This window comes from Mrakia frigida, assembly GCF_051309035.1.
Source record: "Mrakia frigida strain ATCC 22029 unplaced genomic scaffold BDY24scaffold_10, whole genome shotgun sequence".
Taxonomy (NCBI): Eukaryota; Fungi; Basidiomycota; class Tremellomycetes; order Cystofilobasidiales; family Mrakiaceae; genus Mrakia; species Mrakia frigida.
In genome coordinates this window covers 294,756-317,566 of record NW_027481271.1, presented here as the reverse complement: position 1 = coordinate 317,566, position 22,811 = coordinate 294,756, and the positions used below count along the sequence as shown (strand labels likewise).

Below are 22,811 nucleotides of genomic sequence, written 5' to 3'. Positions count from 1 at the left end.
ACGTCTTTTACGATTTTTCGCCACGATGGTCATGATGATGGGATTCGTTTCGTACGCACGCACTAAAAGGAGAGAGAAAGAGAGGAGTAGATAGATGGAAAGAGAGGTATACTTCGACGCGAGGGAGGAAATGAGCACGAGATGAAAGAGAGAGAGAGAGGAGAGCAAAACGAACAAGAAAAAAGCAAGGAGCAGCACCAACACCTTCTTTCCTATCTAACAACGAAATCAAGAACTGAAAAGATTGTCGAGCGAGGGTGAGACTAGAAGCCTCGGTAGTTGCCCTGCTGTTGCTGCTGCTGAGGTTGCTGCCCGTAGGGGTTAAAGGCTGGTTGAACGAAGCCAGTAGGCTGAGGGAACTGCTGCTGAGGTTGCTGAAAACCACCCATCTGCATCGGGAAGCCTGGGTAGGAGGAAGGAGAGGAGGAATGTCAGTTCGACGGAAAGACGAAGGGACTCGAACAAAGGATCCGTGACTCACCCGTCTGTTGGGGCTGCATAAACCCGCTCTGCTGAGGTTGCATGAATCCGGTGGGCTGCTGTTGCATCCCTGGGAATCCAGTAGCTTGAGGTCGAAGAGCGTCGTACTTGTCTGAAGGAGGGAAGGAGAAGAAGAGGTCGTTCAGTCGTCGCGTTCAAAACAGGGTCGAGATTCGAACGACTTCAAACTCACTCTCGGACTGAGGAGCAGCACTTGGATCGAGCATTCCCTTGTTTCCTTTCATCGAGGCAAAGACGTTTGAAGGGTTGAAGTTCTGCTGCTCCATTCGAGGAGTGGGTTGGACTCGAGCCGAAGCGAGAGAGTTGAACTGATCCGCCGACGAGAGAGCGTTGGCGTTGGCGTTGACCTGGCCTTGGATGAAGTTCGGGTTGAGACCGGTTTGTTCTAAGAAGGAAGAACAAGAGGAATCAGCTTTCGGAAGCTGCGAAAGAAGGGGAGACGCGTCGGAACTCACGAGTTGACATGAAACCTCCCTGGGGTTGAGCGAATCCTCCTCCTGCTCCTCCATATCCTCCCCCGTACCCTGTAGGTTGAGGCTGCTGGAATCCCGTAGCCTGAGGTTGCTGTGGGTATCCAGTCTGCTGAGGCTGCTGCTGCTGAGGGAAGCCAGTGGCCTGAGGCGAGAGGAAGTTCGAAGGCGACGCCTGCAACCGAGTTGGGATGAACTGATTGAGTCCGGTGCTGGTAGGGATGAGAGGACTGAGCAGGCTCTGGTTTCCTGGGACGGGAGCGAGAGGACCTCGAGGACCTTGCTGCTGTTGCTGCTGCTGAGGTTGGAAGGCTCCGGTCTGCTGGTTCTGGAGGAGCTGGCCCATCGGAGCTTGGGAGTTGTTGAATCCGAGACCGTTGTGGTAGCTTTGAGGAGCGGGAGGAGCGTTCGGCTGGAATCCTGACGATCCGGTGGATCCTATGCTCATGTTGCTCATTCCTGTGTTGATGGGCTGCTGGATCGGAGCCGAGGGGGCTCTGTTGAGTCCGAGTTGAGCGAGGTAGTCGAACGAGCTCGACGCCTGAGGGTTGGCCGATGTGGGTCGAGGGATGGATGGAGAGGAGTTGAAGGAGACAAGGGTGGGAGGAGTAGGTGCGGGGGCGGAGATCTGAGGAGGAGGAGGAGAGACGATAGGAGGAGCAGGAGTGGTAGGCTTGGTCGAGCTGGGTCGAGGAGTCCACGCGTCGTCGTCGAATCCGTTGGAGACTGCAGGCGCTGGGACCTGAGCTTTGGGAGCTGGAGGAGGGGAGGGAGATCGAGGAGCGGTGATGGGAGGAGTGTCGTTCCGAGAGAGTTGAGAGGAAGCCGAGGCGATAGCAGCAGCGTCGACGGAAGAAGCGGTGGGAGCCCTCTCGGGTCGACCTCGACGCGTGTTGTTCTTCAACGCTCCTCCTGCGCTGGTGAAGAGTCCTGGGCTTGGACTCGACGTAGCTCCTCGACTGGATCCTCCTCCGTTCTCCTCCTCCTGAAGCCGACGAGCGTACGCCTCGTCGCTCTCGATCTGCTGCTTCTTCTCCTTCGGAGGGTTCCGAGCAGAGATGGCCTTCTTGACTCGAATGATGTCTCCCTCTCGAAGTCCAATCGACCGAAGAGTAGACGACTCGATGTCGGGAAGGATGGACTCGTCGATCTTGTCTCGTTCGAAAGCGTTGGAGTATCGAGTGCAGTCGTCCATGTCGCATCCGGCGGAGAGGAAGAATTCGAACCAGTCGATCCTGGGCTTCCTCGAAGCTGCTGGACGAGCGGCGACGGCTGGAGAGGACCTTCCGGCGTTGTCTCTCGAAACGCTGGAGGTAGCACGAGACTTGGGAGTGACGGAATGGGCGAGGGGGATGTCGTCGTCGTTGGGAGGAGTTCGGTGCTGCTTCCTGCCTGTGACTCTCTCGATGTAATCCATGTCCTCGGGTGACATCTTCTCGAGAGGGACCTCGATGACGACTCCGTTGAGCTTGTGAAGACGAATCTTGCCTCCCTTGAATCCCAGGAACTCGGCCTCGACTTTGAATTGTCCAGACTTGTCGTGCCAGATTCGAGTTCGAGCTTCCGATGGACCTGCGAGACGAAGAAGGGAAGATCAGTGACGATCCAAGAAACTCGATGGTGAGCTGAGAGAGCCAGAGAGTAGACTCACGAGTCTTGCCGGAGGAGCTAGCAGAAGGTCGATCTGGAAGTCCTCGACCCTTCGGGATGTCGATCTTTCGAGCAGCGTTGACGTCTTGCTCGGAGGGACGATGTCTGATCTTGGGAGCCTCGGGTGCTGGAGCTGCACGTCGAGCTTCTTCTCGTCTGAAGTTGGAGGAAACAAGAGGGAGAGGCGGAAGTCAGAACGTGTTCGAGGAGTCGAGGATGGTCGTGAGACGCGTCGGGATTCACCTTCGAGCTTCCTCCTCCTTCCTCGTCCGTTCATCCTCCCTACGCCTCCTCTTGTCCTCAGCACGTTGGCGTTCACGCTTTTCATCGGCATCTCTCTCAGCACGCTCAGCCTCGGCTCGGATCCCAGCGGCTTCCTTCTCAGCGTTGGCAGCAGCGACGGCTTGAGCTTCTCGTTCGTCGTCCGAGTCGTTGTCGGGGATCGCGTCGGCATCGCCTCCAGTCGAGAGCTGTGGAACGAGTAGAAAATATATCGGCAACGGTTCACGACGCCGGTGGGAGAGCCTGGATCGAGAAGACTCACCTCGACGTATTGAGCAGGGACGACTCCCTCCTTCCCAGCCGCGTTTCGAACCCTCCACCAATCCTCGTCGGCCGTCTTGTCCAACACCGTCAACCTCTCTCCCTCCCTAACGCTCAGCTCGTCATCTCCGTTGGGATCTGCGTCGAAGTCGTACAGAGCGATAGCTGCCTCCTCCGCTCCTCCTGTAGGAGTTTCAGGCTCGACGGGACTGGGAGCCCATCGAACCGCCTTGGGTGTGCTGCTCGTGGAGATGCTGAGACTGGGCTCGTCCTCGTCCGATAGAGGGTGAGCCGGAGCTGAAGTAGTGTTGAGGGAAGCTCCTCCAGCGGCTTCCTTGGAGGCGTGGAGTTTGGCGACGATGGCCTCGGCTTCGGAAGAGGAGGAGCAGTGGAACTGGATGGGAGAGGTTGGAACGGTGGTGACGGTGAGGTAGACGAGCTTGGCATCCTGGGAGACTGAGGAGACAGTGGAAATAGGGTATTGTTGGATGGGATTCTGAGAGAGGAAGCAAGAAGGGTTCAGCAACGGCGAAGAAGCGAAGCGAGGAAGGAAGGAGGGAGAGAGCTCACCTTGTCCGACTCGCTGGCGAAGAAGACGGCTCCGTTTCCGACTCCGAGGGTTCCCTTCTTCTTCTTTTTCTTCTTGTCGACCTCCTGGGTAACCAGAGAAGTACTGAAGAGTCAGTTTTGAGGTTCGACGAGGCGTGGGAGGAAGGAAGGAGATGGGCGACGAACCGAAACGACCCAGGTCTGAATGGCATCCGCCTTCGCCTTGTCTCGTCCAGCAGCGACTCGATCTGACGGGTCCATGTACTCAGCAGCAACTGGTGAAGCGACCTCCTAATAGATCAAGAAGAAGAAAGGTCTAATCAGCGAATGTTTCTTCACACGAACCTCCTCCTCCAAATCGAGTCGAGAGGACAGCTCACCTCAGCTTCGGCAGCAGCGATGAATCCATCTCCTCCACTGCCTTCCTCCTCCTGAACGTAGTTGGCAGGAACGTATCCTAACTGCTCTCCTCCGTCGACCTTGACGAGCAGCCACTCGTCGTCCTTCTCGTAGACCTGGAGAAGATCGTCTTCTCCGATAGTGAGCTCCTCGTTGTTGGCTGCCTCGTAGGCGTAGATGGCTCGAGCTCGAGAGATAGGGCCAGACTGAGAACAAATGAAAGTGAAGCAGACATCAAGAGGGTCAGTTTCCATGCCCAAGCAAGAGTCATGAGCTCGAGATAAAGCAGGAGGGAGGGAGGAGGGAAGGTCGATTCGGCGGGAAGTCGGACGAGGGAAGGAAGGGAGAGAGAGTGGGTTCAAACTGACCTCTTCGAGATAGTTGGAAGGAACGAGACCGATAGTCCCTTCTTCATCAGGTCCATCCGTCTTGGTTTTAGCCTTCCACCATCTGGAAAAGCGAGAAAAGGGCGAAGGAGGAGGCGGTCAGCTCACGGAGGCGAGCGAAGGGCGGAGATGGGAGGGAGCGAGAAGGGAAGGGAACGTCGACAACTCACTCTTCGTCCTCCTTGACGAGGATATAGAGAACTTGACCTTCGACAAGGGCGAGCTCGGTTTCCGGGTCCTGAGGTGTGTAGTCGTAGAGAGCTTTGTAAACCCCGAACATGGCGAGGGAAGGGTAGGTCGTGGTTGAAGGGGAGAGAGGCAGAGCTCAAAGTCGGCGTCATCCTCTTGGGTTTCTGTTCTAAATTATACATGGAAAACCATTAGAAAAACTTGCTCTACATGTCCTTAGATCCACGAGTCGTCGGTGGACGATCTTGAAGGATTCGCGCATCGAAATTTGTCTCAGAGAGGCTCGAAGGGAAAGGAGAGCGGCTCGAGCTCACCAACGCTCGTCCATCACTTGGAGGTCACCTCGACTTTCCTCCCCTGCTCGCTGAACTGAGACTTGGAACAACATATATTCGAGAAGATCGAGCTTGGACGATAACTAGGCTACAACGAGCAACTCCTTGAGCTTCCCAGTGTCCTTCGCAGTTTGGAGATCCTGAGACGAATGAAACGAAACGAGGTCAGCACTCTGATGTCTCTCCTTCTTCGACCAACCTCTTCAGATCCAAACTAGAGCTCTGGTGAGTCTTTCTACTCACAGAGTTTCCTCCGAGGTGCTTGCCTGTAGCAACGAGAAAGGGGAAGAGAAACCAAGCCGAAGTCAGCCTAACCATCTCCTTTTCCTCCTCTTCCCTCCTCCTCCTCCATCTCTTCCGCTACTGACCTTGGATGAAGATGTTAGGGACGGTTCCCTGTCCAGTGAGAGTCTTCAAGTAAGCCTGCATGGCCTCTCCCTCTTCTCCCATCAGGTCGAGGCTGTCCAACGACGAAAACAAAAGCGAGGTGAGCTCGACGTCCGCGTCCATCTTCCCCTCCCCTCTACCCTCTTCTTTCCTTACTCACTCGAAGTCCTTGACCTTCTTGCCCTCAGGGAGTTCCAATCCAGCAATCGCCTCTCTGGCCTTCTTCGTGTGGGCTGAGGAACAAAAAGAGAGAGATGGGAAGAGAGGAGGTCAGAAACAAGCTCGAGCTCGAGCTCAAGCTGGAGGGAGCGAAGAGAGGGAGAGTGAACTGACGGCACCACGATTTCCCGAACACGACGATGTATTCAGAGGCGATGGCGTTGTCGACGATTTGTTGAGCGGTGGACATGTTGAAAAGATGAGTTTGGATGGTGGGTGTTGGGAGTCAGGAAGGAGAGTATGCCTTTCGAGTCGACGGTTTCGAGAAGATCAGTTTCGGTGATTGGTAAGAGAACGTACAGAAGCCGCAGGAATATCGAATCACCGGGAAGGGAAGATTTATCTTGATATATGAGTCGTTCCTGCGACTGCAAAATTGGCAGTTGATCAGAAATGGACGCGCAGAGGGAAGAGCGAGAGCAGAGATGAAGGGAGAGAGCCGTCGCGCGCGGATCCGAACCACATTTTTTCCTCTTCTACGATTCAGAATCGATCATTACTATCCGAGAGAAACCTTCATTCCTTCATATGCGTCAACCTCTCCAACTCTCCAGAAGCCTTCGCTGCATCGAGCTCCTGCGAAACCCAAAAAATCAAACAAATCGAGAGAGAAAGACGACGCGTCAGATCTTTCGTCTTCTTCTCTCTTCCCGTTCTCCATCATCCCTCTTCTTCCAGCCAGCGAGAGAAAAAAACAAGCGCACCTTATGTCCTCCGATGTGCTGAGCCAGTCGGTGAAGCAGAAGAACGCAGAATCAGCGAAGGTCAGCTCCCCATTTCTCTCACCTTCCATCCCTCCTTTCGCTCTCACCTTCCCCTGCACAAAGATGTTCGGCATCTCGCTATGACCCGTCAGCTCTTCCAGGTACTCCTGCACTTTCTCCCCTCCTCTCATCAAATCCAACCTGTTTTTGTCCGACGCCAACCCCAAGAATTCGTTCAGCTCTCCCATCTCTCCCTTCCGAAGCTCAAGGCCTCTCTCTGTAGTACTTCGGGTGCGGAACTCACTCGAAATCCTTCATCTTATGCTCCTCAGGTAGATCCAGCTCCTCGATCGTTTCTTTGGCGGCTTTGGTGGAAGCTGAACAGAGGCGAAACCGAAAGCAGGACGGAAGGAACAAGCTCAGCTCCTTTCCCTCGACGACGACGAGAGGAGCGACTCACGACAGTAACTCTTCCCGAAGATGACGATGAAGTCCGAGGCTATAGCTGTGTCGACTGTGTCTTTTGCTGAGACGGTCATTGCTGTTTTGGATGGTGTGGTGGTGGTTTGGGGAGAAAAGAGGCAGGACGTGGAAGAACGAAAGGCCTTGGAGATTCGAGAACGTCATGAGGAGGTCGTGGGAGACCGGTCGTTCTTGTTGTTATCGAGAGCGAGCGAAAGAAGCCTTGGCGATGGAGGTGGCAGAGGAAGCTTCGGTGAAGGGAACAATATAGGAGGAAGGAGGACGTGAAGGCGGAACAAATATGAACGCGACTGTCTTTCCCTCCCCTCGGCAATCACCCCACCTCTCCTGCTCTCTCTCTCTCGACCTGAGAGAGAGCGTTCAGCGCTTCTCGCATGAGCTAGACTACTCGCCTTGCAGAACCCGAAAGGCTCCTCGTCTTCATTGCACGAGCATTAATCCATCGACCTTGATCGTCTACGAGATGATGAGAACCGAACCTCCGTTTAGACCTGGATGAGCTTGGTGAGAGTTCCGGAGGACTTAGCCTTGGCGAGATCCTGTTGAGATAGAGCAAAGGAAAAAGGTGAGCCTCGAGCGAGAGGAGGAGGAGACATGAAGAGGGTGGAAAGGGAAGGCTGAAACTCACGTCGCTTCCTCCGACGTGCTAGAAAGGACGAAAAGGTAGAGGAAAAGTCAGCTCGTGCGAGAGAAGGAACGGGGGAGTGTACACTGACCTTTCCCTGGATGCTGTAGAATTCAAAACGAACAAAAGGGCGTCAGTTTCAGCGGATTCAGCCCTGAGCTCGCAACAGACTCGCTCTGGAACTCACAAAATGTTGGGAACCGTACGCTGTCCAGTCTTCTCAGCGAGGTAGTTCTGGATATCAGCTCCGTCGTCTCGCTCGTCCTAGATCAGCGAACAAAGAAGAAGAAAACGTGTTTGAGCGATCCAATCCCACTAGGTGATGACGTGCGACGCGAGATCGGAGGGAGGAAGGGTAGAGGGAGAAGAAGCTCACAAGCTCGTAGACCTTGACCTCCTTTCCCTCGGGAAGGTTGAGGTCCTTGAGGACGGACTTGGCCTTCTTGCAGTAACTGGTTGAGGAAAGAGAGGGGAGGGAAAGAGGGGCAGGAGAGAAGCATGAGACGAAAGGTCGGAGGGAGGGAGAGAAGGAGGTCGAAGAAGAGAGAGCTCTCACGGGCAGTAGGACTGAGGGGAACGAAGCGAAACAAGGAGAATAGAGTGAGCATGATGCCAGCAGTACGATCCAAGCAGTCTTTCTTCTCGAGAAAGGATATAACGAGCTGAAGAAGGAGGAAAGAGGGATGGGCTGAACTAGGCGTACCTTCGAAAAGACCGCGATAAAATCTCCGGCGATAGCGGTGTCTACGAGAGCTTTGACGGACATGAGTTGTTCTTGGGAAGGGGCGGGCGTGGAGAGTAGGGATCCTATTTTGAAAGATTGAGGGGAGTTGTGGTTGGAGGAAAGAAGAAGGGAGGGCTGATGATTCATGTTTCAAAGGGTTCGGTCGGGGACTGCTCGTGGCTGGAGCGCTGGCCGCCCATCTCGGAAATCCTCAAACGACAACAACCAAATTTCTTACATCTTGAAAAGCCGAAGATGATGCAGAGTTTCCGACCTACGCCTCAAGTGTGAGTCTCTCGCATCTTCGTCGAAGAAGAGGAAACGAAAACGAAGGAGCGAGCGAGCTGACCTTCGACCTTCCTTCCTTCTCCTGCTTCTCCTCCTGCTCTAGCACCGTCTGGGTGACCTCTCCCGACACTCACTCTGAGCGTAAACTGGACCCTGATCTGACGGTTGCTCAGCTGAAATCCAAATTTGAGCTCATCACGGGGATCTCAATGGACATGCAAGCGCTTTCCCTCCTTCGAGCGGATGAGGGTGAGCTTGTCGCTTCGATGGACGATTCGAACAGGACTTTGGGGAGTTACGGGGTTGTAGGTGAGTCCATCCAGGCTTTTCTCGTCCCATAAATGAGGCCTTAAGCTGACGAGCTGTTGCTGATGGGGTTCAAAAGACTGGATGTGTATCAAGGTGAGCTCGAACCTTTCCTTCCTCCCGTCATCTTCCTCCCTCAAGCTCACCTTCCCTCCTCTTTTTCTCCCTTAAAGGTCACCAACAAAGACCCCAACGCCGTGGCCGGAGCCTACACCGACTCCTCCAACGTCCAGAAGTTCGAACTGACCGAAACAGAGTACGAGGCTCGCAGGGGTTCGTTCTCTCTCCCGTCGCCTCTCTCCTCCTTTCCTTTTCTCACCTCTCCCCACCCCCGACCCTCCCTCTTGCGCTCCTTGCTGTTGTGTAGACACCGTCCACACCTACCTCAAAACCAACAAACTCGGTCCCAAATTTGGTGCCTCACCCTCCGCCTCCCCTGCCTCGCCCAAACCCACGACTCCGTCGGCTCCCCTGCCCTCGATAGGCGATCGCTGCGAGGTTGATACGGCTTCAGGGTCGGTGAGAGGGAGTGTGAAGTTTGTGGGGGAGACGGAGTTTGGGAAGGGAGCCAGTGGAGGAGCTTGGGTGGGAGTCGAGTTGGATGAGCCTGGAGGGAAGAACGATGGAAGGTGAGTTTAAGATTTCGCACTGGAAGCGATGTGAGGCATGGAGGGTAGGGTGGAAGGGAAGTTCAGGAGGGTGGATCAGCTGGTTGGAGAAGGAAAGGGGTTGTCGACAGAGGGAGAAAGAGAAGCTGAAGCTAATCCAGACGCGTCTTCGTTTACTCTCGTTCTTGTTTACTCCTTGATCTCCAGTGTTGAGGGGAAGAAGTACTTCACTGCGAAGAAGAACTATGGTATCTTTGTAAGTCTCCTCATCGTCGATTTGACATCCCTCGCCGCTTGAGCTCGAAAGCTGGGAACTCGAGACGGTCGACGCGACGCTGACCCGATGTTTCGATTTGTTGTTTTCCGCAGGTCCGACCAGAGAAGGTCACAGTTGGTGACTTCCCAGAGGAGGATTTCATGGATGAGGACGAGGAGGAGATCTGAGTGGGTCGGGTTTGTGAAACGAAACGAAATCGAAACGTCCTTCTTCTTGTGCTCGAGTCTCCCCGCAAGGTGTTGTTGTTGCAGTAGTACAACGAAAGAAAGATGGATAATCGAGTCGTCCCAGTTCATAAACACACACAACGAGAAAACAAAACGAGACGAAAGGGAAGAACGAGCTCAAAAGCCAAACGCGCGTCGTCGAAAGAGAAAAGAAACTAGAAATCTCCGAGATCCAGATCCAACGACTTGACGACCTCCTGCTCGATCCTCTTCTTGGTGCTTGGGGTAGCGGTAGCTCCGAGGGAGAGGTCTGGGATGGAGGTGGAGGGTTTTTCGGAGAGGGCAGCGAGGAAGGGAGAGCCTGAGAGGGGAGTGTTGGCTTCGGACCTGAGGAGATGCGAGAGAGGGAGTTGACAGATAGGATGATGATATGAGTGATGAGGAGAGGGAGGAGAAGAGAACGTCAGCTCGAGAGAAGAAGGAACGAAGGAACCTCGACCGGAGAGAACGAGGGAACAACGAGAAGACGCGAACGAAAAAGGTCCAACTCACGAAGTCCCCAACCCCTTAAACCTCTTCCCAGCCCCACCCTCTCCAGCTAAGTTCGCCAGCCTCCTCAGCTCCTTCTTCTCCGCATCCGACTTCCTGATCGCCTCCGCCTGAGCCTTCCTGTTCTTCTCGTTCAACATCGTTCCGTAGTCCTCCACCGCTCCCGTCGGAGCCAGAGCAACGTTCACAGCGAGATCCTCCTCGAGTGCTCGAATGATGTCGGCGATGGATTCGGCAGCGTCGTAGTCTTGTCGTTTGATGGCCATGGTGTGTTCTGCTCGACGACGGTTGAGTTCGAGTTGGGTGGAGGAGGCTTTGGACTTGCCGGCTGCTTTTTTGGCGACCATGGCGGTGATGTCGGCCTAGAGTGTGTCGAAGGTAGAGCAGGAGGTCAGAACGACGAATTAAGGGAGAGGAAAGAGGAGAAGAAACACTCACGTCGGTAAGCTTCCTCGACAAGATCTCCGCCCACTCCTCCTTCTTCCTCAGAAGTTGACTCTTCTTCGGCAGAGCAATCTTCACCGCCTCGAGCTCCTTCCTCCACCGTCTGAACTCCTCCTGTTTTGAAAAGGAGCGAAGCAAAACGGACGACGTGAGTTCTCGGGTCCTCGAAGCGGCGAAGAGGAAAGAAAGGACGAACGTCGGTGAAGGGAGAATTCGAAACCTGCTCCATCGTGACAGTTCGCTCCGACTTCCCAAGCTTGAGTACGAGTTTCCTATCGTCACGCGTGTTCTCGAACTGGTACATCTTGTACTTCTCGACTCCTGGAGCGAGCGAGAGAGAAGAAGAGCACGAGACGGTTCAGACATCGAAGAAAAGAGTCGAGGAGGCGAGAGGGAATGTAAACTCACCGACGACCTCGAACGCCCTATAAACACTCTTTCCCTCGTGCTGTCCAACCATGTAACGAACGAAGCCACCTGTCCGAGCAGAAACGGGAAGAGGAGGGAGGGAAGGTGAGTCGGACGCGTCGCTCGACGAGAACTGATGGAAGAGGCCGCAAGGCGAGGCCAAGACTTACCGATAACGTACTCGTCGAACGAAGGATGATCAACCTTCCCAGCCAAATCTCCTCGACTCAATCGAACCCTCTCCAAATCGTAGATCTCGATCTGCTCAGAAGCCTTCTTCGAACGACGTTCAGCCTCGTCCTCCGAGTAGCGAGAGACTCCTCCGTCCTCCTCGTCCGATGAATCGCTAGCGGCAGCTCGTCTGCGTGGTGAAGTTCCAGATCCAGCCTGAGAAGAAGAAGACGGAGGGCCCAGTCAGGAGGGAAGCGAAGAGCAGGGCGACGAGAGACGTTGAACTGAGACGAACCTTCCTCGACTGACGCTCCTTCTTCTCGACTCGACTGTTCTTCAGCTCCTCCAGCTTCCTCGACTTGGTCGACGAGGTTCCAGTGAGTGTGTGTTGACCTGAGAGAGTAAAGCAGTCGAACCCCATTCAGCTCTCAGGTCTCGAGAGCAAGACTCGCGTCCCAAAAGGATGAGCTCGAGGAAGAGAAGGGGGAAGGGGTGTCGAGCTCACGTTTCGCTGCTTTCGCGACGGTATCCTCTCCCTGCCTGTTCTTGAACATGTTGTCGAGCTGCCTCTTCTGTTCGACCTTGGCCTTCTCGCCCTCTCGATCGGCGATGACCTGCTCTCGTTGTACCTCAGGGAGCGACATGATCCTGGAGGGGGGAAGGGGAGGGAGGGAGGGGAGGAAACGAGGAGACGAAAGCGTCAGCACGATGGCAAGAAGTGATGAAGCATGTTATGGGGTGTTAGGGGAGCGTTATAAGCTAAGAGGAGAGCCTTGGACGTACTTTGCTCTGTCAGCCTCATCCTTGAATCGACCTTCGAGAGGGTAAGGGTTCAGAGTTGAAGAGGCGGAAGGTCCGTCGTCCTCTGATTCGAGATCCATAGGCTGCTGCTCATCTTCATCTGACGAAGATACAGACCTGAGTAGGTAAGCAAGAAGGAGACGATCAGCTGGGAGTCGTAGCGAGAAGGGGAATATGGAAGGGGAGCGAGAGGGAGAAGGAGGGGGAAGGGAGAGGCAGAAGGGAGGTCGTTGTCAACTCACGGTCTTGGGCGCTTTGATTTCGAGCGTTTCTTGGATGAAGGGTCATCAGCGAGAGCGAGAAGCTCTTCTGAAAGGTCGTCCGAGTCCATATCGAGAGAAAGAAGAGGAAAGAAGGGGGGGAGGGGGAGGGGCGAGATGAAAGTGGATGAAGGTCAACGTCGATTCAAGAGGCCGACTCTCTCTTTCCTCCCCCCTCCCATCCAGTTAAACGCAACAAATCTCACTTCTGAACTTCTCTGTAGCTCGAACCTACCCCTAGCATATTCCATCATGACTCGGTAAGCTCGTTTTGTTGTTCTAGTCAGGATGAGAAAAGAGACAAGAACGCGAGCTGACCTCGCTCCTCCCTTCCCTTCTCCCTTCCTTCTTTCGTCAGTTCGTGAGTCTTCCAGCTTCAGAATTCTCAAAAATGGACTTCGTAGGACGCATCTCTGACCCTCTCATCTCACTTATCTTCGCGCTCTTCAGCCACGCAAAGAACAGTCACTCGTGAGCTCAGCGTTCCTTCCCTCCTCACCTCTTGATGAGCTTCGTTCTGACCTTTCCTCCTTCAGCTCTCCTTTCTTCACTTCCCACGAGCGGTCGATGTAAGTTCAGTTCATCCTCCTACTTTTCTTCTATCGCTTACTCATCTCCTGCTCTGCTTCTCCCAACTCAGTCTCCCCTACGGCTCCAAGAAGGTCCGTCTCTCTCTCCCAACCTCCTCCCTCCCTTCCCCTCCCTGACCTCTCTCGCCTCCTCCTTCTTCCAGCAACGAATCGGAGCCGAATCCTTCCGAAAGTTCGACGCCTGCATGCTCTGCAACTCGACCGTCCGTGAACCCGTCGCCTGTCCCGAAGGACACCTTTTCTGTCGAGAATGCGTGCTCGAATCGCTCCTCTCCCAAAAGAAGCTCATCAAAGCTCACCAGGTCGCGCTCGAGAAGCGATCCGGCGAGGAGGAGGACGAGAGGAACAGGGCCAGGAGCGAGGCTAGGGAGAGGGTGCTCAAGGATTTCGAGAGGACTCAGAGTGCGCTGGGAGGAGGGAGCGCGAAGGATGCACCACCGGTCGAGGGAGGAGGAGGGAGCAAGGACAGGGCTGAGACGGAAGGAGAAGATGGTGAGTTCTTGCTCTCGGTTTGGCAGAGCTGGAGTACCAAGTAGGGACGGTTAGTAGGTAGGGAAGGCATGGAAAGGTGCTGACTTTCTGTCGTTGTGGTGCTGGGGAACGGAAACAGCTCGAGGACTCAAGAGGAAGTTCGGATTCGATCTCGACGCGGTCACCAAGCTCGCTGAGGAGGCCGAGGACGCTGCTATGGCCAAGATCGAGAAGGAGCAGGCTGAGGCTAGGAAAGCCAAACTTCCTGCTTTCTGGCTGTGAGTTCCATCTTCGCTTCTTTCCCTACAACCCTCCTTCGTTTTCTCTTGAGACGCGTCCTTCTCTCTTTCCCTCGTCGCTCACTCCCTCTCGAACGCCTTTCTCCTTCTTTCTACAGGCCGAGTTTGACCCCCGTCGCTGCTGGTCCCGCCCCGATAGCAGAGATGAAGCTTGAGACCATGTGCCATGCCGATAAACATCCTCATCCTCTCAGGTTCGTTCTCAATTCCCTTCGTCTTAGTCTCCCTCCTTTCCTTATCGCAACTCCCCTCGCTGACCTCTTCTTACCCTTCATCTTTCGTCGGCTTCAACAGCATCAAGAAGCTCATCACCGTCCACTTCACTCCTCTCCCTACTCCCTCAACCTCCACCGCTCCTCCTCCCAACGCGTCCACTCCCATCCCCTCCATCTGCCCGTCGTGCTCCAAGGAGCTCACCAACGGTTCGACAGCTGTGTTGAACAAGGTGAGCTGACATCCCTCTCTCCTTCCTTCCTCCTCGTATTGCCCTCTCCCTTCGTTTCCTCCGCTGACTCTCGTCCCGTCGTTCTTGTATCAGACCTGTGGGCATGTCGTCTGTAAAAGCTGCTGTGACAAGATTGTCAAGCCTGGGAAGCAGTGTGTTGCGTGTGACGGACGAGCGAAGGAGAAGGATCTGGTGGAGTTGAAGAGGGATGGAACAGGGTTCGCTGCTGCTGGTGGAGCGGAGTCGAAGAAGGTGAGTTTTCGGCGTTCTTTTCTTCGAATTTGAGACGAGTTGAAGGAGGAAGGAGAGGTCGGACGAGCTTCAATGCTGACTCATCTACACCGCTGGTTCGTTCGTTCAGAGTGCTACTGCGTTCCAATAGATGGGGAGAGAGGGAGAGACGAGGGAGACGCGATGAGATGCGATGTCTTCCGTTGACCCGTCTGCTGCTCGAAAGTAACACGAACTCAGGATCTTCCTCTTGGGTTTGAATTTCGAAATGCGAAGGCTGAAGACTCCCCTGCTCTGGCAGATTAGCACCGGCGCGTCCTTGACGGCGAAACTACTGAGACGAGAAGACCTCGTTCTTCCCGAAATCGAGGTCCGTCACTGAGCTCTCCTTTGTTTTTCCTCCCTCTCTTCCCGACAAACGGCTACTGACCTTCATCTTTGCTTTATATTTTCTAGAGCTGCCCTTGTGGGACTGGATGCTACTGGGTTTGAGCGTTCGTCGTCGATCCCTTTCGAAAGACGCGTCTTCGCCTTCGCCTTCGCCTCCGTACAAATAGCACAATGCACGACTCGATTTCAAAATGCTTCTTTGATTTTTGGGTTTCGTCTGGTCTGCAAAAGAAAAGAAAAAAAAAGGCATGCGACGTCGTCTTCTTCGAGAGACCGTCCCTCGTTCTCCTCTCCCTCCTCCCTCGTCCCTCTCTCCTTCCCACGAGCGACTACTACTACGACTGCGAGAAACAATGCAAAAGGTCCCTTCAAACTAGATAGGTACCGAGGTTCCCCAAGCGAAGTTCGACGACGGCTTAACCCACTACGAGAACGAAAGAGACGGAGGGAGAGGTCTCAGTTTCGTTCGACGCGACGATCAGAGAGAAAAGGAGGGAGAGACTCACTGAGGTCAGCCAACCCGTTCATCTCAGCTCCAGCCTGCGACTCCTTGAGTCCGATCTCCCAGTCTGAATGAAACGAGGCGAAAAACAAAGGGTCAGCGTTCGTTTCGCCGTCTCTTCTCCTCCCCTCCTCTCCCTCCTCCCCCAAACCCCAGATTCGAAGCGAAGACTGATCTACTCACAGCTGTAAATCGTCGTCACAGCCATCAGGATTCCGGTTCCTCCAGCCAACGCTCCACTGAGATCGGCCGCCACACTGAGCAGACCGAGGACGGCTCCTCCGAAGGCAGCAGCCGTGGGGATGACCTTCTTGAGCTCCTTGTACATGGATCCTTCTCGGTGACCGGCCATGACCATCTGCTGCTCCTTGAGCTGCTTGGCGACCTCTCGAGGACCGGAGCCGGAGACCTCGATCCAGGTTTTGGAGAAGAGGGCGCACTGAGGAAGAAGAAGAACGAAGGAAGGAGGGAGGAGAGAGGTGTGAGCTTCGTGTTCGTGCTGAGAGGTAAAGAGCGAGATAAGAGAGAGGGGGAAGTGGAACATACTGCTGAGACGGTGAAGATGATGTAGATGGCGGAGTGGAGAGGGTCGACGAAGAGCTCCTTGAAGGTGTGGGGAGGCGACATGTAGTAAGAGACTCCTGAGATGGCCGAGAGCTGCGACGACTCCTTGAGGGGCTGTTTCAACCAGAGTGAAGAGAGGACTCTTCAATAAAGAAAGAAACGAGAGGCTCGAGAGCAGCTCTCGTCGAGAAATCGACGATGCGAAGGAAGGGAAGGGAAGGAACCGAGCTCACCTCCCAAACTCCGAGCAACTTGACGAGGATGTTCTCAGGCCACCTGCTGAACAACATCTGACTGATGAGGAAGACGTTGGACGTCAAAGCGCTCTCGAGCATGATGGGCATGTTGGAGGTGTAGAAGAGCTTGACGGGGAAGGTTCCTCGCTGACCCCTGAATCGGTTGTTCTTGACGGGGATCTCGATCCTGAACCCTTGGAGGTAGATGACGGCCGCGAAGACGGCGACGGTAGCGACGAGGTTCATGACGTTGGGGAGCTTGTCTCGGTAGAAGGCCTCCTTGAGAGCTCTCGACTTGTTGTCCCAGGTGAGGAGGAGATGGAAGAGGGCGATGATGGCTCCTTCGAACTCTGCTCCTCGTCCGGTGTTGATGGTGGTAGGGGAGAAGGCCTTCCAGATGATGGTTTCGCAGATATTGGTAGCGATGAAGAGCGAGATTCCGGATCCGAGACCGTATCCCTTCTGGAGGAGTTCGTCGAGGAGGAGGACGATGAGGGAGGCGGCGACGAGTTGGAGGATCAGGAGGAGGCAGACTCCAGCTCCGAGGTCCGAGGGTTGTCCGTAGAGACCGGTGAGGACGTAGACGGTAGCTTGTCCGAAGGCGATGATGAGGGCGAAGACTGGAGGATCGAGGGAGAGGGCGAAGGAGGGAAAGAGCAGGAGAGAAGGAAGGAAGGAGGGAAGGGAAAGGCAGGAAGACGTTGAGCTCAACCATTCCTTCATTTTCCCCTCGAACAACAATCTTAGACACGCAAACGAAGGGAGGGAAGGTTCTACTCACGCTTCTGAGCAGCACCGTAGAGAACCCTATCTTCTGGGACGCTGAGATCGACCTCGATGAGCTGAGCTCCGGTGAGGAGCTGGATGATCATGCCAGAGGTGATGATTGGAGTGATTCCGAGCTCCATGAGGGTTCCCCTGCAAGAAACAAAAGCATACGAGGATCAGCTTGTGCTCCTTTACGTTCTTGAGTGGTAGAAAGGAGTGGAAGGAAAGAGGGAGAGGGGAGGAAGCTCACCTGTTTGAAGCGAGAATGACTCTCATCCAGTAGAGAGGATCGGACGAGTCTGAGCTCATGATTCCGTAGAGGGGGACTTGAGAGCAGACGAGGAAGATGAGGAGAGTGACGGCCGTCCATAGCACTTTTTGCTCGAAAGGAACCTGAGACGAGGGAAGAAGGAAAGGACGATGAGCTCAAGGTGTGCTGGCATCCCTCCCTTCGCGCTCGCTGGCGAAGGGAGGAGACGATCGCCTCTCGTTTTTCCGACTCACCTTTCGCTCAGGAGCAGTAACTTCAGGCTGTAAAGAAGAACAAGGAACAGTTCAGCTTCGTGTGTGTGAAAGAAACGAGCAGGGAAAAAGAGGGACGAACGAGGAAGGCCTGGAACGGCCGGACGAGGTTGAGGAAACGGACTGGAGATGAACGGAAGGGATCAGCTTCTACTCCTCTAAGGGAGTAGAGAAAGGGGAGGTTTGCTCACAGCCCATTTCTGGTTATGAGAAAGGGAGAGAGAAGGAGTTGTTGAGGGAAGGGAAAGGAGCGAGGGAGTCGAGGCCAGCCTAGAGAAATGGTGTTGGGAGGGAAAGATGGACTCAGGACGACGAGCTCGATCATCACTTTCGCCGGCTGAGTTCGCTCTTTGGATTTATATATTTGTCCCTCTCCTTCTCACTCAGTAAAGTGTAGAATACAGAAGAGTCCCAAAAACTGAAACTGAAAGAGAAATAAAAGTTTGCTCGACAACGAGAAGGGCGGCGAGTTGAGCCGACCTTCCCTCTCCTCCAACGTCCATCTCGAAACGATGCCAGCTCGCATCCTCCCTCCTTTCCGACTCTTCACCATCCAGAGCAGCAAGCGATGCTTCTCTTCCACCTCCTCAACCCGATCTCACTCAAATCCCCTCGTTCGTCCCTGTCAAACGCTGTCGATCTTCACCATCTCTCTCTCAAACGAGCTCAAGCTCACACCCTCCTTCCCATCTTCTTTCGCCTTCAGGGTCTTCCAACCAATCGCCCAGCCCCACCAACGATGCCCAGAATGGGAGGCGGCCTTCCCAAAAAGTCCAAAATCCCTGGAGTCAAGAAGGTCGTCGTCGTTGCGAGTGGGAAGGGAGGAGTCGGGAAGAGTACCGTTGCCGGTGAGCTCGACATCGTCCTCCTCCCTCAAGTACTCCCTCACTCGCTGATCGCTGATCGCTTCCCTCCTTCGCTCTCAGTCAACCTCGCCCTCTCTCTTCTCCTCGAGAAGCCTGGGAAGCGAGTAGGTCTGCTAGATCTGGACGTCTTTGGGCCCTCCGTTCCAAGGCTGATGGGTTTGGAGGGAGAGCCGGAGTTGACGCAGGGTGAGTTGAGCCGTCTATCCTTTCGTTTCGTTCGTTTGAGCTGACCTTGATTTACGATTTTTGATCATCAGGAGGTAGACTGATACCCTTGGAGAATCATGGGATTGGAACGATGTCGATGGGGTATTTGGTTCGTGAGTTCAAGAGCTGGCAAGAAGAGGTAGGGACGCGTCGAGCGGTCGAGGCTGATCCGTTCTCGTCTTACTTCCTACAGCTCAATCTGCAACAGGAGAGAACCCCATCGTGTGGAGAGGGATGATGGTGATGAAGGCTGTCCAGCAGGTTTGTCTTCTCGTCGTATCCGCGTCCGAACGAATCCAAGCTGACCGTCGTTCTTCCTCCTCTCCCCCAGCTCCTCTTCGACGTCGACTGGACGTCTTCGGCTTCTTCGTCGTCGTCCTCGAGCACGAAAGGAGAGGAACTCGATGTCCTAGTCATTGATATGCCTCCTGGAACTGGGGACGTTGCTCTCTCTCTCGGTCAACTCGTTATCGTCGATGGTTCGTTCGTCTCTCTCGACGCGTCTCCTTTTTCGATCAACAACACGCTCACCCTCTCTCTCGTCCTTTGCAGGAGCTGTCATCGTCTCTACGCCTCAAGAAATCGCTCTCATCGACGCTCGTAAAGGTGTGGGACTCTTCAAGAAGCTCAACATTCCTGTCAGTCCTTGCTCGCTCGCTCTCTTTCTTCGAGCTCCTCCCTCGTCTTCCTGCCCTTCTTCTCCGCCCTCCCACCCTCCCACGCTCTCCCTGTCCTGACTCCCCTTCCCTTCCCTTCTTCCCCTCTCGTGATCAAACGGCAGATCCTCGGTCTCCTGCTCAACATGTCGCACCTATCAACCTCCCCACCTCTCTACCCTTTCGGTTCCTCTGCAGCGTTTCGTCAAGCTGCTTCGGAACTAAACGCGTCTGTTTTGGGCGAAATCCCCATCGTCCAAGGGCTCAGTGCTGGAGGGGACGAAGGGAAACCGCTAGTGATTTGTGCTCCTAGGAACGGAGAAGGGTCAGGTCCCGAGGAGGAGGTGAGGAAGGTGTTTCGAGGGGTTGCTGAGCTGGTCTGGAGGAAGATTTCATGAAGGATGGAAACTAAGCTCGACCCTGGGTCTCTCGTTGGTTGAGCTCGCCCCCTTCGGTTTTGTTGGAAAGTTTTGTCTCTACTAGCCTCGTGGGAAGAAAGAGAAGAGACGCACGCGAGTCCTCTAGTTAAGTTTGAGTGGTTCTTGCAATTTTTCGCTTCCTTCGCAAGGAACAAACAGTTGGGCTTGAAAGAAAGAGGGAAGGGCTCTCCTCCTGCCCTTTCACGTCAACCCACCACTCCCCTCCCTCCTCCTCCCTCTCCCCTTCCCTTCCTCCCTTTCCCCTCCTTCTCTCTCCTCGTTGGCTTCTACGATGTCTTCGTACCGCTCGAAGGCTTTCTACTCTCCACCGGACGGATCTTCAGGCTCTCTCCCTATCACTCCAACGGAGGAGGAGGAGCAACCGACTCTCTCGACGAGTCTTCCTCCTTCCCTCGGGAAGTTGATTCTGAACCGATCTACTCCTTACAACCTCTCCCCTCCTTCTTCGTTCGGATCCTCCACCTCCTCTTCCTCCTCCTCCTCCATCACTTCTCAGCAATCCACCATGTCTACATCCTCCGCGTTCGCGCTCGGAGGAGGGAGCGTTCCTTCCTCCTCCTCCCTTGGACCTCCTCGTCCTCACGTCGCTCTCCTCCCTCCTCCTCACTTAAAGACGTATCAATACACCAACCTTCAACCGCAACTTCCTCCTACACCTTCTTCCCTCCCACTCAATCGAATCCTCCTACCACCTCTGGACTCGATCCCTCGACACCTCTCAACCCTTCCTCAACACGCGTCAGCTTCAGCTTCAACCTCCTCCTCTCTCGCTCTTCCTCCTCCTCCTCCTTCCACCATCGTCTCTCAACCTCAACTTCAAAGACCTCACCAACCTCCTCCAGTGGAAACAGCCAACAGTCGTCACGACATCGCGTTCCACGAACTCAGGGAGCAACAGCATCAGCTTCAACCTCAACAACAGGCACGAGCTTCCTCCTCCTCCTCCTCCTTTTCGACTCCCCTTCCTCAATCGTATCTTCCTCCTCCCGACACAACAAGGAAACCCCCGTCAACCTCGTCGACGACAGCAGCGGATTCGACAGCTGAACCCAACCCATCAGGAGAAGCAGACTATCCGATGATGTCCCTCGTCGTGCGGAAGCGAAGAAGGAGGACGAGTCCTGGAGAGCTCGCCATCTTGGACGCTCACTTTTCGAAGAACCCGCTGCCTACGGTGAGTTTGTACATTTTTTTTTCTTCTCATTCGAGATGCATATATACTGACCTGCTCGATGTTGTTTACAGGCCCACGAGAGAGAAGTTATCGCGAAGCAGGTCGAGATGTGAGTGCACACGCTTTTTTCGCTCGGTTCGATCGCATCCGCGAGAGACGCGTTCGGAGAGCTCATGAAGTGTTTGATTTCCTCCTTTCTCGTTCGTAGGACGCCGAGGCATATTCAGATCTGGGTGAGTACCATCGTCTTCTCCTAAATGTGTTCTGCTGGGGCGATGAGTGAAGGGAAGCAAAATAAAGAGGCGTAAAGGAAGGGAGGGTTTCTTGTCCAAGACAAGCCGAGAGCTCACGCGTCTTCCTCCCTTCACCTCTCCCCAGTTCCAAAACAAACGCCAAACGGAGAAGAAACGACTCATCTCTGGAGGAGCTACGTACCCTGACGACCGACACCAACCCACCACCTCTTCCTCAGGATCTTCCTCTCCTTCCACTCACACCACCAACGACTCGAACGGAGGTCAGCCCTCGTCGTCCTCTCCCTCCATCCTCACCAACGACCTTCCTCTCTCTGGACTCGGTCTCGTCGCTCCTCCTCTTACCAAACCAGACGGAGAAGGGACCCCGAGACTTGCTGGAAAGGAAAACATCCCACCTCTCCATCGAACCAACTCGGCTCATGTCCCTCTTCTCGCTCCTGCTCCTCCTGGATCGAGGGAGACGGTTGATCTCCAGAGGTCGAGGTCGGAGGGAGTGGTGGTGATGAACGGAGGAGGAAGAGGGGTGGGAGGAGTTGGGATCGAGGGTCTTCCGAGCAGGAGTCTTTCGAGAGGAGCGAGGAGTGGGTCGACGTCGGTTGAGGGAGGAGGAGGAGGAGGAATCATGGATCAGGTCGTTGGGAAAAAGGAGTTGCCTTTCGTCTCTGGAACCGCCCCGGTTGGAGGAGCCTCGGGGATGGATATCTGGAAGAACATGATGAGCGATCCTCCTTCGGGAGGGTTGGAGGAGTATATCGGGTCGGACGACGACGACGAGGAGGAGCAGACGATGCTCGAGAGCGACGACGCGATGGACGGACGAGGACCAGGGATCAAAGGGATTCGATCTACTCAACAACGATCGAAACAGCACCACCAACCACGACCTCAGTCCTCTCACTCCAATCAGTTCACACCCATCAACTCCTCCCTCTCCAGAAGACTTTCCACCACTTCCACCGCCTCCTCAGGTTCCTCTTCCAACACCAACACCCAGCTCAACAGCAACACCAATGCCGCCGCTTCCTCCTCCAAAACACCCAACAACTCCCTTCGACCAACCCTCTCGTCCTCCTCCACCGTCAGCATGACCACCACTCTCGCTCGATCCCACCTCAACCCACCCAACACCACCCCTCGTCACTTCACCAAGACCCTCTCGCACGCTCAGATCTCTTCAGGTCGACGCAACCCTTCCTCATCCCATCCTCTCCTCGCCGACGCAGGAGGAGCGAGAGGCATGAGAAGGTCGGCTTCCCTCGATTGGGCCGCGTCGAGGGTGGGTGCGTCGAGAGCGGGAGGAGGAGGGAGCGGGAGAGTCAGTTTGGATGGTATTGCTGGGAAGGGAGGAATGGGAGGGAGTTTGAGGAAGAGGGAAAGTCTTGTTGGGGTAGGGTTGGAGGAAGCTGAGGAGGGCTGGGTGGTCGGGAGGGAGTTTGGCAGAACCAACAGCTCGATGTCGACGACGAGTGTGAGCTCCGGGTCGGGATCCAAGAGGAGGAGGACCGCCGGAGGGGGTCAGGCGACTCCTACGCCTGCATCGGGTCAGGCCTCGTCGAAGGAGGATAGGGAGAGGAAGGACACGTCCCACAGGGTCGTCGTCGCTGGGCTTCCCTCTCCCTCTCCTGCCCTTCTTGCGCCTTCGGCTCTGGTACCCATCAAGGCGGAGGATGAGGAGTGTGCGAGATTGTTGTTGGGGTTGTTTTCGGGGAGGTAGCGGTAGTTTGGTCTCTTTCTCAATCCTGTGCCTCTC

The 22,811-nt window shown here is 54.9% G+C and overlaps 10 protein-coding genes across 10 annotated transcripts; 4 read left to right on the top strand and 6 right to left on the bottom strand.

Moving 5' to 3' along the window:
- Positions 1–18: 18 nt before the first annotated feature.
- On the bottom strand, positions 19–4,801 carry BDY24DRAFT_384558 (uncharacterized protein). The gene is made up of 12 exons (XM_076639830.1): positions 4,669–4,801; positions 4,481–4,562; positions 4,094–4,318; positions 3,900–4,004; positions 3,735–3,818; positions 3,166–3,660; positions 2,865–3,091; positions 2,623–2,777; positions 957–2,543; positions 674–886; positions 482–592; positions 19–403 (listed from the first exon to the last, which is right to left on the bottom strand). Exons 1-12 carry the CDS (start codon positions 4,776–4,778, stop codon positions 264–266), a joined length of 3,534 nt encoding a protein of 1,177 aa, XP_076497948.1. The 5' UTR covers positions 4,779–4,801; the 3' UTR covers positions 19–263.
- Positions 4,802–5,057: 256 nt separating this feature from the next.
- On the bottom strand, positions 5,058–5,849 carry BDY24DRAFT_384557 (glutaredoxin). Its single transcript, XM_076639829.1, has 5 exons — positions 5,743–5,849; positions 5,570–5,642; positions 5,391–5,482; positions 5,266–5,288; positions 5,058–5,162 (listed from the first exon to the last, which is right to left on the bottom strand). The coding sequence occupies exons 1-5, from the start codon at positions 5,816–5,818 to the stop codon at positions 5,106–5,108; spliced, it is 321 nt and encodes a 106-aa protein (XP_076497947.1). The 5' UTR covers positions 5,819–5,849; the 3' UTR covers positions 5,058–5,105.
- A 261-nt stretch (positions 5,850–6,110) lies between these two features.
- BDY24DRAFT_384553 (glutaredoxin) lies at positions 6,111–6,891 on the bottom strand. The gene is made up of 5 exons (XM_076639828.1): positions 6,793–6,891; positions 6,637–6,709; positions 6,440–6,533; positions 6,333–6,350; positions 6,111–6,204 (listed from the first exon to the last, which is right to left on the bottom strand). The coding sequence occupies exons 1-5, from the start codon at positions 6,869–6,871 to the stop codon at positions 6,145–6,147; spliced, it is 324 nt and encodes a 107-aa protein (XP_076497946.1). The 5' UTR covers positions 6,872–6,891; the 3' UTR covers positions 6,111–6,144.
- On the bottom strand, positions 6,892–8,341 carry BDY24DRAFT_384551 (glutaredoxin). The gene is made up of 7 exons (XM_076639827.1): positions 8,144–8,341; positions 7,997–8,007; positions 7,817–7,892; positions 7,628–7,704; positions 7,532–7,544; positions 7,444–7,461; positions 6,892–7,354 (listed from the first exon to the last, which is right to left on the bottom strand). The coding sequence occupies exons 1-7, from the start codon at positions 8,309–8,311 to the stop codon at positions 7,301–7,303; spliced, it is 417 nt and encodes a 138-aa protein (XP_076497945.1). The 5' UTR covers positions 8,312–8,341; the 3' UTR covers positions 6,892–7,300.
- A 78-nt stretch (positions 8,342–8,419) lies between these two features.
- On the top strand, positions 8,420–9,810 carry BDY24DRAFT_413992 (tubulin-folding cofactor B; the record flags this gene model as incomplete). The annotated part of the gene is made up of 7 exons (XM_076643251.1): positions 8,420–8,451; positions 8,556–8,761; positions 8,838–8,854; positions 8,932–9,031; positions 9,126–9,387; positions 9,574–9,622; positions 9,736–9,810. The coding sequence occupies 7 exons, from the start codon at positions 8,420–8,422 to the stop codon at positions 9,808–9,810; spliced, it is 741 nt and encodes a 246-aa protein (XP_076497944.1).
- Positions 9,736–12,703, bottom strand: RTF1 (RNA polymerase-associated protein). Its single transcript, XM_076636313.1, has 10 exons — positions 12,426–12,703; positions 12,166–12,300; positions 11,888–12,030; positions 11,678–11,775; positions 11,382–11,598; positions 11,212–11,280; positions 11,000–11,124; positions 10,798–10,917; positions 10,363–10,721; positions 9,736–10,197 (listed from the first exon to the last, which is right to left on the bottom strand). The coding sequence occupies exons 1-10, from the start codon at positions 12,512–12,514 to the stop codon at positions 10,026–10,028; spliced, it is 1,527 nt and encodes a 508-aa protein (XP_076497943.1). The 5' UTR covers positions 12,515–12,703; the 3' UTR covers positions 9,736–10,025.
- On the top strand, positions 12,696–14,630 carry BDY24DRAFT_413990 (uncharacterized protein; the record flags this gene model as incomplete). Its single annotated transcript, XM_076643250.1, has 10 exons — positions 12,696–12,703; positions 12,894–12,914; positions 12,980–13,012; positions 13,084–13,105; positions 13,177–13,525; positions 13,644–13,782; positions 13,902–13,997; positions 14,098–14,248; positions 14,342–14,500; positions 14,610–14,630. 10 exons carry the CDS (start codon positions 12,696–12,698, stop codon positions 14,628–14,630), a joined length of 999 nt encoding a protein of 332 aa, XP_076497942.1.
- Positions 14,631–15,053: 423 nt separating this feature from the next.
- On the bottom strand, positions 15,054–17,742 carry SEC61 (translocon subunit SEC61). The gene is made up of 10 exons (XM_076639826.1): positions 17,653–17,742; positions 17,544–17,584; positions 17,444–17,470; positions 17,190–17,332; positions 16,953–17,089; positions 16,169–16,791; positions 15,918–16,049; positions 15,555–15,810; positions 15,376–15,438; positions 15,054–15,293 (listed from the first exon to the last, which is right to left on the bottom strand). The coding sequence occupies exons 1-10, from the start codon at positions 17,657–17,659 to the stop codon at positions 15,286–15,288; spliced, it is 1,437 nt and encodes a 478-aa protein (XP_076497941.1). The 5' UTR covers positions 17,660–17,742; the 3' UTR covers positions 15,054–15,285.
- Positions 17,743–17,948: 206 nt separating this feature from the next.
- On the top strand, positions 17,949–19,602 carry BDY24DRAFT_384540 (Mrp/NBP35 family ATP-binding protein). The gene is made up of 8 exons (XM_076639825.1): positions 17,949–18,075; positions 18,168–18,309; positions 18,388–18,513; positions 18,585–18,647; positions 18,728–18,795; positions 18,866–19,013; positions 19,087–19,172; positions 19,316–19,602. Exons 1-8 carry the CDS (start codon positions 17,974–17,976, stop codon positions 19,586–19,588), a joined length of 1,008 nt encoding a protein of 335 aa, XP_076497940.1. The 5' UTR covers positions 17,949–17,973; the 3' UTR covers positions 19,589–19,602.
- Positions 19,603–19,762: 160 nt separating this feature from the next.
- On the top strand, positions 19,763–21,122 carry BDY24DRAFT_17752 (uncharacterized protein). The gene is made up of 3 exons (XM_076636304.1): positions 19,763–20,804; positions 20,876–20,913; positions 21,013–21,122. Exons 1-3 carry the CDS (start codon positions 19,902–19,904, stop codon positions 21,059–21,061), a joined length of 990 nt encoding a protein of 329 aa, XP_076497939.1. The 5' UTR covers positions 19,763–19,901; the 3' UTR covers positions 21,062–21,122.
- Positions 21,123–22,811: the final 1,689 nt, after the last annotated feature.